Source organism: Pristiophorus japonicus, chromosome 1, assembly GCF_044704955.1.
Source record: "Pristiophorus japonicus isolate sPriJap1 chromosome 1, sPriJap1.hap1, whole genome shotgun sequence".
NCBI lineage: Eukaryota > Metazoa > Chordata > Chondrichthyes > Pristiophoridae > Pristiophorus > Pristiophorus japonicus.
The window spans coordinates 176294728-176311979 of record NC_091977.1 but is presented as its reverse complement, the minus strand read 5'-3'; the positions used below and the strand labels follow the sequence as shown (position 1 = coordinate 176311979).

At 45.5% G+C, this 17252-nt stretch overlaps 1 protein-coding gene across 3 annotated transcripts in view; it reads left to right on the top strand.

Annotated features, from left to right (window-relative positions):
- The window catches only part of adgrv1 (adhesion G protein-coupled receptor V1), an 892784-nt gene that overhangs the window by 491567 nt on the left and 383965 nt on the right, over window positions 1-17252 (top strand). For all 3 annotated transcript variants that reach the window (XM_070885047.1, XM_070885038.1, XM_070885028.1), the window contains one exon: window positions 15655-15772. In XM_070885047.1, the coding sequence (XP_070741148.1) occupies window positions 15655-15772 (118 nt within the window). The remainder of the gene's footprint in view (window positions 1-15654; window positions 15773-17252) is intronic.

Sequence of the window (17252 nt, the reverse complement as noted above, 5' to 3'; positions counted from 1 at the left end):
ATTTAATTTAGACTTTTATCAAGTTTTATTAATTTTTTCTCTTTTAGCCACCAATGATATGCAACAGCCACCACTGATAGGATACGTGCTTTTTTAAAACTCCTTTTGCCCTCCCCCCTAAAGGAGCCAGAGGATTTCAAGGTGCTCCTATGAACATTTATGCATCTGGCTCCTTCCAGGCTGGTGCTGGAGATATTAGCAACATTGCACAGTTTGCAGTCCACTGTTGCATAAGGGCTGTCACTGAGGCTCTCTATTCAAAGAGTGATAACTTAATTTTAATCCCTCTTCCAAAGAGAAGCAGGCGGAGCTTGAGAGGTTGCAATGTTTGCAGGCTTCCCCATGGTGCATGGTGCCATTGACTGCACGCATATTGCTTTGAGGGTGTCGCATGTCAATTCTGCCATAAACTGGAATCAAAATGGATTCCACTCCCACAACGTGCAGCTGATATGTGACCATAGGTAGCACATCATGCAGGTTAATGCCCAGTATCCTGGCAGCAGTCATGATGCCTTCATTCTGTGGCAGTCCACTGTGCCAGCTGTACTTCAGCCACCACTGCAAACCAAAGGGTGGCTACTGGGCGACCAGAGCTATCTGCTGATGATATGTCTGATGACTCCAGTCCGCAACCCACGCACATGTGCGTAGAAGGCATACAATGAGAGCCATGCTGCATCAAGAAATGTGATCGAGCAGGCCATTGGTCTGCTGAACCAATGGTTCCGCTGCTTGGATCGCTCTGAAGGAGCCCTGCAGTACTTGGCTGAGCGGGTCTCAAGATTTGTGGTGGTATGTTGCATGCTGCACAACCTTGTCATCATGAAGGGTCAGCCCTTGCCACCACCTATCAGGCGAGAAGCTGAGGAGGAGCAGGGAGAAGAAGAAGAAGTGGACAAGGGAGGAGGCAGAAGAGGAAGGGAGGCAGCAACCGAGACAACCCATTTCTGTCCGGGCTGTATGTGAAGAACTAATTCAAGTGCGATACCAGTAACTCAACTCCAATTCCCCATTCACCAACAGTCCCATGCTCATTACCTTCCCTCTGTTAAGATCTATCGCGTCGTCCTTTTGGGCACAACGCAAAAATAAAAGCCAACAGAAAAAAAATATTCTAAACCAAATTTATAAATTAAATCATGCCATATTGCATACAAAATTAAACTAATCACCCTTGTGCATTCCCTTAGTGCCTGTCTTTCATGTGCCTTTGCATATCCTTGTGATGTTACGCAGTGGCTGCAGCATGGTTGGTGGAAGGCTGCTGATTTTCAGTGGAGGAGACTGCAGATGGCTTTGGAAGATGACCTCAAGTAGCTCTGGGCCGAGAAGAGCCAGCTTCAGGTTGCACCATCTTGGCATAGGCAACAGCAGTCTGGGCTTGCTGGCTGCGGGCAACCACAAGGGGAGTGGCAGGTGTGGGAGAACGAATGCTGTCATCCTGAGAGAGAACAGCAGGCTCATGCTCCATGGAGCCACTGCCACTTCCCAGGGGCGATGCTTCAGCAATCCTAGGAATCTGTTGGAGGACAGATTTCTGGACTTCTGTGAAACCTTCAACACTCTTTGAACACTGGTATCCGCAGCCATGGTGTCAGCATCTGAGCTTGCATGACTTCAGTGTGAGCTTCCACTGCAGGATTCAGACTTTTAGTGGAAACAGCTTGTGCTGCAATGGAGGCTGAGACATTTCCCATAATTTGCTGCTTCATGGTTGGGTCCACAAGTGTGTTGCTGGAGTTGGCCACCATTTCCATGCTGGAAAGGATGGGCTCCAAGCTCTGTGCAAAGTTGGTGCCGGACTCCTCCATGCTCCTTGACATTGGACGCAAGCTTTCTGGCAGGTTTTGCAATGCAACAAGCATTTTGTTGTATACATCCATCAGCCTTCTTCTGTAGCCTGGCACATCAAAGTCCTCGCCTGAGTCCTCTGGAGCAGAATGATTGTGCGACCTTGCCCTCCGACGAGCTGGCACCTGTGCTTCCTTGTCCCCTGCCCTGGCTGCAGCACACTCATGCCCGGTGTCTCACCACGTGCTGATCCCGCCTCTAATCTATCGAAAATACACACAATGTCAGGATCTGAGCTGCTGACAGAGTGTGAACTCAAGTGACGGCGTGTCTTCGTCGTCACTCTCTTGATCTTCTCTCCGCTGCCTGATCAGGTTGCAATTCTTGGATATCTGAAAGGAAAAAGGCACAAGGGTAAAGTTGTGGTGAGGAGAAGTGGGGGGAAATAAGAGATGCATGCTTACACCATCTACAACTTGTAATTCAGAAGAGATTGTGGGATTAGGAGGATGTGGGATGTGGGAAGCAGGATGAGGTAAGAGGATACCATCTTCTTCAGTGGTTTCAGCACCGTCGCTGGCCATGACCTCAGCAATGGCCCATCCAATAAACCAGGAAATAGTGGGGCTTGTAAAAAGGGAACAGCAATAATCCTGGATGATTTTAACCTCCATATTGATTGGACAAATCAAATTGGTCAGGGTAGCCTTGAGGAGGAGTTCATAGAGTGTGTAAGGGGCGGGTTCCTTGAGCAGTATGTAACGGAACCAACCAGGGGGCAGACTATCTTAGATCTGGCCCTGTGTAATGAGACAGGATCAATAAATAATCTCCCAATAAAGGATCCCCTTGAAATGACTGATCATAGCATGATTGAATTTCAAATTCAGATGGAGGGTGAGAAAGTTAGATCTCAAACCAGCGTACTAAGCTTAAATAAAGGAGACTATGAAGGTATGAGGGCAGAGTTGTGTAAAGTGGACTGGGAAAATAGATTAAAGAGTAGGACGGTTGATGAACAGTGGCGTACATTAGGAGATATTTCACAACTCTCAATAAAAATATATTCCAGTGTGGAGGAAAGGGTTTAAGAGAAAAGATAGCCATGTGTGGCTAACGAAAGATATAAAGGATGGTATCCAATTAAAAACAAGAGCATACAAAGTAGACAAAACTAGTGGGAGGACAGAAGACTGAGAAGCTTTTAAAAGCTAGCAAAGAACAACTAAAGAAATGATTAAGAAAGGGAAGATAGACTGTGAAAGTAAACTAGCATGAAATATAAAAACAGATAGCAGGAGTTTCTATAGGTATATAAAAAGGAAAAGGGTGGCTAAAGTAAATGTTGGTCCCTTAGAGGATGAACCAGGGAATTAGTAATGGGGAACAAGGAGATGGCAGAAACTCTGAACAAATATTTTGTATCAGTCTTTACAGTAGAGGACACTAAAAATATTCCAACAGTGGATAGTCAAGGGGCTATAGGTGGGGGGGGGGGGAATTAACACAATCACAATCATGAGGGAGGTGATACTCAGTAAGATAATGGGACTAAAGGCAGATAAATCCCCTGGACCTGATGGCTTTCATCCTAGGGTCTTAAGAGAAGTAGCGGCAGGGATTGTGGATGCATTGTTGTAATCTACCAAAATTCACTGGATTCTGGGGAGGTCTCAGCAGATTGGAAAACTGCAAATGTAACGCCCCTATTTAAAAAAGGAGGCAGACAAAAAGCAGGAAACTATAGACCAGTTAGCCTAATATCTGTGGTTGGGAAAATGTTGGAGTCCATTATTAAAGAAGCAGTAACAGGACATTTGGAAAAGCAAAATTCGGTCAGGCAGAGTCAGCATGGATTTATGAAGGGGAAGTCATGGTTGACAAATTTGCTGGAATTCTTTGAGGATGTAACAAGGTGGATAAAGGGGAACCAGTGGACTTCCAGAAGGCATTTGACAAGGTGCCACATAAAAGGTTACTGCACAAGATAAAAGTTCACGGGATTGGGGGTAATATATTAGCATGGACAGATGATTGGCTAACTAACAGAGAACAGAGAGTTGGGATAAATGGTTCATTCTTTGATTGGAAACTAGTGGGGTGCCGCGGGGATCAGTGCTGGGATCCCAACTATTTACAATCTATTGTAACGACTTGGAAGAATGGACTGAGTGTAACATAGCCAAGTTTGCTGATGATACAAAGATGGCAGGAAATGAAATGTGCGAAGAGGACACAAAAAATATCCAAAAGGACATAGACAGGCTAAGTGAGTGGGCAAAAATTTGGCAGATGGAATATAATGTTGGAAAGTGTGAGGTCATGCACTTTGGCAGAAAAAAAATCAAAGAGCAAGTTATTATTTAAATGGAGAAAGATTGCAAAGTGCCGCAATACAGCGGGACCTGGGGGTACTTGTGCTTAAACACAAAAGGATAGTATGCAGGTATAGCAAGTGATCAGGAAGGCCAATGGTATCTTGGCTTTTATTGCAAAGGGGATGGAGTATAAAAGCAGGGTAGTCTTACTACAGCTATATAAGGTATTAGAAACATAGAAAATAGGTGCAGGAGTAGGCCATTCGGCCCTTCTAGCCTGCACCGCCATTCAATGAGTTCATGGCTGAACATTCAACTTCAGTACCCCATTCCTGCTTTCTCGCCATACCCCTTGATCCCCCTAGCAGTAAGGACCTCATCTAACTCCTTTTTGAATATATTTAGTGAATTGGCCTCAACAACTTTCTGTGGTAGAGAATTCCACAGGTTCACCACTCTCTGGGTGAAGAAGTTCCTCCGCATCTCGGTGCTAAATGGCTTACCCCTTATCCTTAGACTGTGACCCCTGGTTCTGGACTTCCCCAACATTGGGAACATTCTTCCTGCATCTAACCTGTCTAACCCCGTCAGAATTTTATATGTTTCTATGAAGTCCCCTCTCATTCTTCTGAACTCCAGTGAATACAAGCCCAGTTGATCCAGTCTTTCTTGATAGGTCAGTCCCGCCATCCCGGGAATCAGTCTGCTGAACCTTCGCTGCACTCCCTCAACAGCAAGAATGTCCTTCCCCAGGTTAGGAGACCAAAACTGTACACAATACTCCAGGTGTGGCCTCACCAATGCCCTGTACAACTGTAGCAACACCTCCCTGCCCCTGTACTCAAATCCCCTTGCTATGAAGGCCAACATGCCATTTGCTTTCTTAACCGCCTGCTGCACCTGCATGCCAACCTTCAATGACTGATGTACCATGACACCCAGGTCTCTTTGCACCTCCCCTTTTCCTAATCTGTCACCATTCAGATAATAGTCTGTCTCTCTGTTTTTACCACCAAAGTGGATAACCTCACATTTATCCACATTATACTTCATCTGCCATGCATTTGCCCACTCACCTAACCTATCCAAGTCGCTCTGCAGCCTCACAGCATCCTCCTCGCAGCTCACACTGCCACCCAACTTAGTGTCATCCGCAAATTTGGAGATACTACATTTAATCCCCTCATCTAAATCATTAATGTACAGTGTAAACAGCTGGGGCCCCAGCACAGAACCTTGCGGTACCCCACTAGTCACTGCCTGCCATTCTGAAAAGTACCCATTTACTCCTACTCTTTGCTTCCTGTCTGACAACCAGTTCTCAATCCATGTCAGTACACTACCCCCAATCCCATGTGCTCTAACTTTGCACATCAATCTCTTGTGTGGGACCTTGTCGAACGCCTTCTGAAAGTCCAAATATACCACTTCAACTGGTTCTCCCTTATCCACTCTACTGGAAACATCCTCAAAAAATTCCAGAAGATTTGTCAAGCATGATTTCCCTTTCACAAATCCATGCTGACTTGGACCTATCATGTCACCTCTTTCCAAATGCACTGCTATGACATCCTTAATAATTGATTCCATCATTTTACCCACTACCGATGTCAGGCTGACCGGTCTATAATTCCCTGTTTTCTCTCTCCCTCCTTTTTTAAAAAGTGGGGTTACATTGGCTACCCTCCACTCCATAGGAACTGATCCAGAGTCAATGGAATGTTGGAAAATGACTGTCAACGCATCCACTATTTCCAAGGCCACCTCCTTAAGTACTCTGGGATGCAGTCCATCAGGCCCTGGGGATTTATCGGCCTTCAATCCCATCAATTTCCCCAACACAATTTCCCGGCTAATAAGGATTTCCCTCAGTTCCTCCTCCTTACTAGACCCCCCGACCCCTTTTATAACCGGAAGGTTGTTCGTGTCCTCCTTCGTGAATACCGAACCAAAGTACTTGTTCAATTGGTCCGCCATTTCTTTGTTCCCCGTTATGACTTCCCCTGATTCTGACTGCAGGGGACCTACATTTGTCTTTACTAACCTTTTTCTCTTTACATATCTATAGAAACTTTTGCAATCCGTCTTAATGTTCCCTGCAAGCTTCTTCTCATACTCCATTTTCCCTGCCCTAATCAAACCCTTTGTCCTCCTCTGCTGAGTTCTAAATTTCTCCCAGTCCCCAGCTTCACTGTTATTTCTGGTCAAATTGTATGACACTTCCTTGGCTTTAATACTATCCCTGATTTCCCTTGATAGCCACGGTTGAGCCACCTTCCCTTTTTTATTTCTATGCCAGACAGGAATGTACAATTGTTGTAGTTCATCCATGCGGTCTCGAAATGTCTGCCATTGCCCATCCACAGTCAACCCCTTAAGTATCATTCGCCAATCCATCTCAGCCAATTCACGCCTCATACCTTCAAAGTTAGCCTTCTTTAAGTTCTGGACCATGGTCTCTGAATTAACTGTTTCATTCTCCATCCTAATGCAGAATTCCACCATATTATGGTCACTCTTCCCCAAGGGGCCTCGCACAACGAGATTGCTAATTAATCCTTTCTCATTACATAACACCCAGTCTAAGATGGCCTCCCCCCTAGTTGGTTCCTCGACATATTGGTCTAAAAAACCATCCCTTATGCACTCCAGAAAATCCTCCTCCACCGTATTGCTTCCAGTTTGGTTAGCCCAATCTATGTGCATATTAAAGTCACCCATTATAACTGCTGCACCTTTATTGCACGCACCCCTAATTTCCTGTTTGATGCCCTCCCCAACATCACTACTACTGTTTGGAGGTCTGTACACAACTCCCACTAACGTTTTTTGCCATTTGGTGTTCTGCAGCTCTACCCATATAGATTCCACATCATCCAAGCTAATGTCCTTCCTAACTATTGCCTTAATCTCCTCCTTAACCAGCAATGCTACCCCACCTCCTTTTCCTTTTATTCTATCCTTCCTGAATGTTGAATACCCCTGGATGTTGAGTTCCCAGCCCTGCTCATCCTGGAGCCACGTCTCCGTAATCCCAATCACATCATATTTGTTAACATCTATTTGCACAGTTAATTCATCCACCTTATTGCGGATACTCCTTGCATTAAGACACAAAGCCTTTAGGCTTGTTTTTTTAACACCCTCTGTCCTTTTAGAATTTTGCTGTACAATGGCCCTTTTTGTTCTTTGCCTTGGGTTTCTCTGCCCTCCACTTTTCCTCATCTCCTTTCTGTCTTTTGTTTTTGCCTCCTTTTTGTTTCCCTCTATCTCCCTGCATTGGTGAGGCCACACCTCGAATACTGCGTGTACTTTTGGTTTCCATATTTACGAAAGGATATACTTGCTTTGGAGGCAGATCAGAGAAGGTTCACTTGGTTGATTCTGGAGATGAGGGTGTTGACTTATGAGGAAAGGTTGAGTAGGTTGGACCTCTACTCATTGGAATTCATAGAAACATAGAAAATAGGTGCAAGAGTAGGCCATTCGGCCCTTCGAGCCTGCACCACCATTCAATAAGATCATGGCTGATCATTCACCTCAGTACCCCTTTCCTGCTTTCTCTCCATACCATAAGAACATAAGAATTAGGAACAGGAGTAGGCCATCTAGCCCCTCGAGCCTGCTCCGCCATTCAACTAGATCATGGCTGATCTGGCCGTGGACTCAGCTCCACTTACCCGCCCGCTCCCCGTAACTCTTAATTCCCTTATTGGTTAAAAATCTAACTATCTGTGACTTGAAGACATTCAATGAGCCAGCCTCAACTGCTTCCTTGGGCAGATAATTCCACAGATTCACAACCCTCTGGGAGAAGAAATTCCTTCTCAACTCGGTTTTAAATTGGCTCCTCCGTATTTTGAGGCTGTGCCCCCTAGTTCTAGTCCCCCCGACCAGTGGAAACAACCTCTCTGCCTCTATCTTGTCTATCCCTTTCATTATTTTAAATGTTTCTATAAGATCACCCCTCATCCTTCTGAACTCCGAGTAAAGACCCAGTCTACTCAATCTATCATCATAAGGTAACCCCCTCATCTCTGGAATCAGCCTAGTGAATCGTCTCTGTACTCTCTCCAAAGCTAGTATATTCTTCCTTAAGTAAGGTGACCAAAACTGCACGCAGTACTCCAGGTGCGGCCTCACCAACACCCTATACAGTTGCAGCAGGACCTCCCTGCTTTTGTACTCCATCCCTCTCGCAATGAATGCCAACATTCCATTCGCCTTCCTGATTATCTGCTGCACCTGCAAACTAACTTTTTGGGATTCATGCACAAGGACCCCCAGGTCCCTCTGCACCGCAGCATGTTGTAATTTCTCCCCATTCAAATAATATTCCCTTTTACTGTTTTTTTTCCCAAGGTGGATGACCTCACACTTTCCGACATTTTATTCCATCTGCCAAACCTTAGCCTATTCGCTTAACCTATCTAAATCTCTTTGCAGCCTCTCTGTGTCCTCTACACAACCCGCTTTCCCACTAACCTTTGTCTCATCTGCAAATTTTGTTACACTACACTCTGTCCCCTCTTCCAGGTCATCTATGTATATTGTAAACAATTGTGGTCCCAGCACCGATCCCTGTGGCACACCACTAACCACCGATCTCCAACCCGAAAAGGACCCATTTATCCCGACTCTCTGTTTTCTGTTAGCCAGCCAATTCTCGATCCATGCTAATACATTTCCTCTGACTCCGCGTACCTTTATCTTCTGCAGTAACCTTTTGTGTGGCACCTTATCAAATGCCTTTTGGAAATCTAAATACACCACATCCATCGGTACACCTCTATCCACCATGCTCGTTATATCCTCAAAGAATTCCAGTAAATTAGTTAAACATGATTTCCCCTTCATGAAGTCTGCTTGATTGCACTATTCCTATCTAGATGTCCTGCTATTTCTTCCTTAATGATAGCTTCAAGCATTTTCCCCACTACAGATGTTAAACTAACCGGCCTATAGTTACCTGCCTTTTGTCTGCCCCCTTTTTTAAACAGAGGCGTTACATTAGCTGCTTTCCAATCCGCTGGTACCTCCCCAGAGTCCAGAGAATTTTGGTAGATTATAACGAATGCATCTGCTATAACTTCCGCCATCTCTTTTAATACCCTGGGATGCATTGAGTCCCATTAGCCTGTCCAGAACTACCTCCCTAGTGATAGTGATTGTCTCAAGGTCCTCCCTTCCCACATTCCTGCGACCAGCAATTTTTGGCATGGTTTTTGTGTCTTCCACTGTGAAGACCGAAGCAAAATAATTATTTAAGGTCTCAGCCATTTCCACATTTCCCATTATTAAATCCCCCTTCTCATCTTCTAAGGGACTAACATTTACTTTAGTCACTCTTTTCCGTTTTACATATCAGTAAAAGCTTTTCCTATCTGTTTTTATGTTTTGCGCAAGTTTACCCTCGTAACCCCTTGATCCCTTTAGCCATAAGGGCCATATCTAACTCCCTCTTGAATATATCCAATGAACTGGCATCAATAACTCTCTGCGGTAGGGAATTCCACATCATAACAACTCTCTGAGTGAAGAAGTTTCTCCTCATCTCAGTTCTAAATGGTTTGGCCCTTATCCTTAGACTATGTCCCCTGGTTCTGGATTTCCCCAACATCAGGAACATTCTTCCTGCATCTAACCTGTCCAGTCCCATCAGAATTTTATGTGTTTCTATGAGATCCCCTCTCATCCTTCTAAACTCCAGTTAATACAGGCCCAGTTGATCCAGTCTCTCCTCATATGTTAGTCCTGCCATCCCTGGAATCAGTCCAGTGACCCTTCGCTGCACTCCCTCAATAGCAAGAACATCCTTCCTCAGATTAGGAGACCAAAACTGAACACAATATTCCAGGTGAGGCTTCACTAAGGTCCTGTACAACTGCAGTAAGACCTCCCTGCTCCGATACTCAAATCCCCTAGCTATGAAGGCCAACATACCATTTGCCTTCTTCACCGCCTGCTGTACCTGCATGCCAACTTTCAATGACTGATGTACCTTGACACCCAGGTCTCGTTGCACCTCCCCTTTTCATAATCTGCCGCCATTCAGACAATATTCTGCCTTCGTGTTTTTGCCACCAAAGTGGATAACCTCACATTTATCCACATTATACTGCATCTGCCATGCGTTTGCCTACTCACCTAACCTGTCCAAGTCACCCTGCAGCCTCGTAGCATCCTCCTCACAGCTCACACCACCACCCAGCTTAGTGTCGTCTGCAAACTTGGAGATAGTATGCTCAATTCCTTCATCTAAATCATTAATGTATATTGTAAATAGCTTGGTTCCCAGCATTGAGCCCTGCAGCACCCCACTAGCCACTGCCTGCCATTCTGCAAAAGACTCGTTTATCCTGACTGTCTGCTTCCTGTCTGCCAACCAGTTCTCTATCCACATCAGTACATTACCCCCAATACCATGTGCTTTAATTTTGCACATCAATCTCTTGTGTGTGACCTTGTCAAAAGCCTTTTGAAAGTCCAAATACACCACATCCACTGGTTCTCCCTTGTCCACTCCACTAGTTACATCCTCAAAAAATTCTAGAAGATTTGTCAATCATGATTTCCCTTTCATAAATCCATGCTGACTTGGACCGATCCAGTCACTGCTTTCCAAATGCGCTGCTATTTCATCTTTAATAATTGATTCCAACATTTTCCCCACTACTGATGTCAGTGTAACCGGTCTATAATTACCGTTTTCTCTCTTCCTCCTTTCTTAAAAAGTGGTGTCACTCTCCATCTTACTAAAGAATTCTACCGTATTATGGTCACTCTTCCCCAAGGGGCCTCGCACAACAAGATTTCTAATTAATCCTTTCTCATTACACATCACCCAGCCTAGGATGACCAGTCCTCTAGTTGGTTCCTAGACATATTGGTCTGGAAAACCATCCCTAATACACTCCAGGAAATCCTCCTCCACCACATTGCTACCAGTTTGGTTAGCCCAATCTATATGTAGATTAAAGTCGCCCATGATAACTGCTGTACCTTTATTGCACGCATCCCTAATTTCTTGTTTGATGGCATCTCCAACCTCACTATTACTGTTTGGTGGTCTGTACACAACTCCACTAGCGTTTTCTGCCCTTTGGTATTCTGTCGCACCACCCATATCGATTCCACATCCTTCAAGCTAATGTCCTTCCTTACTATTGCGTTAATTTCCTCTTTAACCAGCAATGCCACCCCACCTCCTTTTCCTTTCTGTCTATCCTTCCTGAATGTTGAATACCCCTGGATGTTGAGTTCCCAGCCTTGATCACCCTGGAGCCATGTCTCACGATGCCAATTACATCATATCCGTTAACAGCTATCTGCGCAGTTAATTCATCCACCTTATTACGAATATTCCTCGCATTGAGGCACAGAGCCTTCAGGCTTGTCTTTTTAACACACTTTGCCCCTTTAGAATTTTGCTGTAATGTGGCCCTTTTAGCTTTTTGCCTTAGGTTTCTCTGCCCTCCACTTTTACTTTTCTTCCTTCTATCTTTTGCTTCTGCTTCACTCTGTCTCCCTGCATAGGTTCCCATCCCCCTGCCATATTAGTTTAACCTCTCCCCACGAGCAAACACTCCCTGTAGGAAATTGGTTCCGGTCCTGCCCAGGTGCAAACCGTCCGGTTTGTACTAGTCCCACCTTTCCCAGAACCGGTTCTAATGTCCCAGGAATTGGAATCCCTCCCTTCTGCACCATTCCTCAAGCCACATATTCATCCTGCGATTCCTACTCTGACTCGCACGTGGCACTGGTAGCAATCCTGAGATTACTACCTTTGAGGTCCTACTTTTTAATTTAGCTCCTAGCTCCCTAAATTCGTCTTGTAGGACCTCATCCCATTTTTTACTTATATCGTTGGTTGCTATATGCACCACGAGAACTGGCTGTTCACCCTCCCCCTTCAAAATGTCCTGCAGCCGCTCCGAGACATTCTTGATCCTTGCACCAGGGAGGCAACATGCCATCTTGGAGTCGCAATTGCGGCAGAAACGTCTATCTATTCCCCTTACAATAGAATCCCCCACCACTATAGCTCTCCCACTCTTTTTCCTGCCCTCCTCTGCAGCAGAGCCACCCATGGTGCCATGAACTTGGCTACTGCTGCTCTCCCCTGATGAGTCATACACCCCAACAGTACCCAAAGCGGTGTATCTGTTTTGCAGGGGGATAACTGCAGGGGACCCCTGCACTACCTTCCTTCCACTGCTCTTCCTGTTGGTCACCCATCCCCTATCTTGCTGTGTAAGCTTTACCTGCGGTGTGGCCAACTCATCAAACGTGCTATTCACAACATTCTCAGCATCGTGGATGGTCCAGAGCAAATCCACCCGCAGCTCTAGTGTCGCAATGCGGTCTGTCAGGTGCTGCAGCCGAATACACTTCCCGCACATGTAGTCGTCAGGGACACTGGAAGCGCCTCTGACTTCCCACATAGCACAGGAGGAGCATGACATGTGTCCGAGCTCTCCTGCCATGACTTAATCCTTAGATTAACTTAATTTGGCAACAACAATGCTAAAGGTTTCCTAGTGATAAAGAAAAAGAAAAACTACTCAGCAATCACTAGCCAGTCACTTACCCCCTTGACTGTGACGTCACCCTTCGATTTCTTTCTACTTCTTTTTTGCTTTCTCTCCCTGCACCTGCACCGGCTGGCCTCTCCGATGCTGCCGCTCCGTCTCCACGAACTCCCGCTGCTCCCCGACGACGTTGGGCCTTTTATAGGCCTCTCCGATGCTGCCGCTCTGCCTCCTCGATGTCCTGCTGGCCCCCCGACGACGTTGGGCCTTTTATAGGCCTCCCCACACTGCCGCTCCGCCTCCTCGATGTCCCGTTGCTGCCCGACGACATTGGGCCTTTTATAAGCCTCCCCATGCTGCCGCTCTGCCTCCTCGATGTTCCGCAGAAGAATGAGAGGTGATCTTAGCGAAACGTATAAGATTATGAGGGGGCTTGACAAGGTGGATGCAGAAAGGATGTTTCCACTGATAGGGGAGACTAGAACTAGAGGGCATGATTTTAGAATAAGGGGCCGCTCATTTAAAATAGATGAGAAGAAATTTCTTCTCTCAGAGGGCTGTAAATCTGTGGCATTCACTGCCTCAGAGCTGAGGAAGCTGGGACATTGAATAAATTTAAGACCGAAATAGACAGTTTCTTAAACGATAAGGGGATAAGGGGTTATGGTGAACGGGTGGGGAAGTGGAGCTGAGTCCATGATCAGATCAACCATGATCTTATTGAATGGCGGAGCAGGCTCGAAGGGCCATATGGCCTACTCCTGTTCCTATTTCTTATGTTCTTATCTACTTTATGGGGCTTAGTGCATGGAGCACCTATCCCCCTCCGGATAGTTCCTGCTGCCTTTAGTTGCGTGCTACCTTCTTCTGCAAAAGAGAGGGACGTGTATCAGTGAGTGTCATGTAATATGCTTGGTTGATGTGACTGTCATGGTTGAATAGCTGACAATGTGTGCAAGATGTGGGTGTATGCTTGCAACAGTGCTAAGTGTGTGAGAGTGGGGTAAAGCATATGCATGTTAGGAATGAGTCCTGATTGATCGAGATTGTTGACAGCTGAATGATTGGTGGGGGGGGGTGGCGCGGGGGTGGTGGATGTGGTGAATTGAGCAGTGACTGAGCTACTGGTGCAGTTGGTAGCATATGTGGTTTGAAGATGCCTTCACTGACCTTGACCCCTCGTGTGATGTCATTACACTTCTTGCGGTACTGCATCCAGGTCTTTGGAGTTAAACTCCTGGTATTAAAAACATAGAAAATAGGTGCAGGAAAAGGCCATTCGGCCCTTCGAGCCTGCACCACCATTCAATATGATCATGGCTGATCATGCAACGTCAGAACCCTACTCCTGCCTTCTCTCCATACCCCCGATCCCTTTAGCCGTAAGGGCCACATCTAATTCCCTTTTGAATATATCCAACGAACTGGACTCAACAACTTTCTGTGGCAGAGAATTCCACAGGTTCGCAACTCTCTGGGTGAAAAAGTTTCTCCTCATCTCAGTCCTAGATGGCTTACCTCTTATCCTTAGACTGTGACCCCTGGTTCTGGACTTCCCCAACATCGGGAACATTCTTCCTGCATCTAACCTGTCCAGTCCCGTCAGAATTTTATATGCTTCTATGAGATCCCCTCTCATTCTTCTAAACTCCAGTGAATATAAGCCTAGTCGATCCAGTCTTTCTTCATATGTCAGTCCTGCCATCCCGGGAATCAGTCTGGTGAACCTTCGCTGCACTTCCTCAATAGGTGTTGACCTCCATGGCTATCTACACCCATTGCCTTTTCACCGTGTATCTGAAGAGCCTCTTGGCCCCCTGCGGATACAGGATGTCTTTCCTTTCCACCTCCCCCACCAAGACCTTCAGTGCATTATAGGAAAACATGGGTGCCCGCGCTCTCCCTTATTCAACCATTCTTCTTTCTTTTCCGGTCAGATTCAGCTCACAAAGGAGTCCCAGCACCTGCTCCAGCCACATACACCTCCTTTATGTGGTGCAGGCTAGCTTTAGGTAGTGCAGGCTAGCTTTAAGTAGTGCTAGCAGGTATCGATTTTGTGTCCCCTGTACAGAAGTGATGCTAATGAGCAGGCAGCATAATGCTGTACTGCTTGCATTACATCGAACGAGCGTGAGGTAAATGCGCATCGTGATTCCCGCGCGTGTTTTCGGAGGCTATCCAATTTAGCCCCCCGTGGGTTTGAAAATGTGAATTTGGCAATGTTTCTCATTCCACTTTGGATCTTGAAGGTGTGCCCTCTGGAATCAAGGATAAGCATGAGATGTGTAAAGATTACGTGCAGAACAAGGAAGATTTTGCAGGATCCTTTAAGTGTGCCATCATCTTTTCCAAATGTTCCAAAGTCCTGCAGTGTTAAACCCTCTTACTACCTGCTACCAGGAATGGTGTACTGGTGTCTTCAGTACACCATTCTCACATCTACCTCATGTAGCTGCATATTCTTTAACTGTCCATCAAACAGCGGTTTAGATGCTGTACCAATAGAATTTGTCATGTGCCTTCTTTCATTTTACTTTTTATCTGCCACCTCTTCCCCAACAAGGCTGATACATATCTAAAGTTGATTTTGAAACCTGATAAAGGTTGAAATAAATATGTGGGCACTTACTTTTAAGTATGCACGTCGCTTTAATTTGGATCTGCTTGCCAAAATTTCCTGTTGCCTTATATGGCTTGCTTTGTTCACCAGAGCGACACTGGGGTCGTAGAATGTCATCCCCTTTATTTCTGATTTTCACATTGGTCTTATATATTGTTATCACTGGAAATGCAAATGGGGTTTAGTTTATTTTTGAATTTAGATTTAGACTTGGCATTGGAGGACTAGTTTAACATTCCCACACTGTCGGCTGGATTAAAACCCAGTTCTCGCAAGCAAAAGCAAACCACTGCATCATGCAATCATCAGATCCTGCTTTTTTATTAAAGAAATTTGAATTATTTCAGTTTGACATAATTTTTTGCTTATCCTTTATTTCTTTGCAATACAGGAAGTGACATACAGAATGGTATTGTTGGATTTACGTGGGTCTCCCAGAGTAGCCTAGTGTTGGATGAAGACTCTGAAAATAGGAAGGTTCGGCTAACAGTTGAGAGGCAAAAGAACAGGTAAAACCTTCATTAATAGAAATATTCTTCATCTTTACATTTTAAAATAAAGCAGCTCCAGACTAGAATCAACAGAAAATGTATAAATATCTCTGAAATCTCAAACTCCCAGCAGGAACATAAAGGGTTGATTTTTAACCCCTGACGGGTTTCGGGTGGTTCGGGTGAGTACAAAACGCAGTTTGAGGGCTGAGTAGTTTAACGCCCAGGCCTCATCTAAATGCGACCGGTCAGTTGCCCACACAAAACGGGTGGAAAGCAGCAGCTGGCCTGCGGGCGGGAAAAGAAGTTCAAGGGGCCAAAGGCCGCTGGATGGCACCAAAGGAAGGCTCACATGCGAGCAGGGAAGTGACTGTGCGGATGTTTTGAGATGGTCTCTTAGGAAGGAAGGGAGGGGAAGCCAGGAACTGTCCTGTGGGGCTCAGAAAACCACTTACCCTGGAAGGCCTCTTCAGACTTGCAGCCGATCTGCTTCAGTCTGGCGGGAAAGCCACAGCAGCTTTCCTGTTAAGGCCCAGTTAAAATGCAATTGGGGTCTTTTTTGATGTAATGGGGCCCTCAGTTGCATAAATTAATGAGGCCCCCACCTGCTTTAGGCAGGGGCCTTATCTGCCTGCAGAACTCTGCAGGTTACAGTTGGCAATATTGGAAAGGGGTCAAGTTACAAATGGGTAAGTACCGTATATACTCGTGTATCCTACGATCTCACGTATCATGCGACCCCTAAATTTTCGTCCCCAAAACATGATTTTATCATATATCTCATGTATCATGCGAGTCACTTTTTTGAGATACCAGATGCCACTAGGCTAGGCTTTCAAACAAGTTTAACAAGTACCCAACACGTAACAAGTACCCTAACACATAACAACGATCGAATACAGACCTTAACAACCGAATCATAAAACATCGAGTGGATTCTGTTGTGAAAGCTGTTCGCGAATCGAACACCGATATAGCAATCATTCCAGCTGGCTTGACTAGCGTCGTTCAGCCACAGCCTCTACTGTGTTTGCGGGTAAAAAAGCATGGGCTGAGATAGATGGAGCCTCTAATAATGCAGCAAACTTCAGAGGGAGTTGTGGGTGGCGATCTCTAGACCACAGCAAAGATACAGTACAAGCGACAATAGAGGCTGCAATCCAGCCCAGGAGATACCTGCTGAGATTCAGCGTGGATACGGTCTGCTTAACAGCCTAACAGCCTAATCTTGGCCAGCACTTCACACCCGCAAATTTTGTATCTCGCGTATCATGCGACCCCCCCAAATTTAGGTTACAATTTAGGTCTTCAAAAGTCGCATGATACGCGAGTATATACGGTAACCGTTTTGTTTATAAATGCCCAGCTACCCAGTATCTGCCATGCGGCTCGTGTTAAAATCAACCCTACGTGATACTTTGGTGACGTTTCACTCTCATAGTTCTTGAGATTGATTCATAAGCTTTAAGCTCCTGATTTTTGGAAAATAAAATCCAAC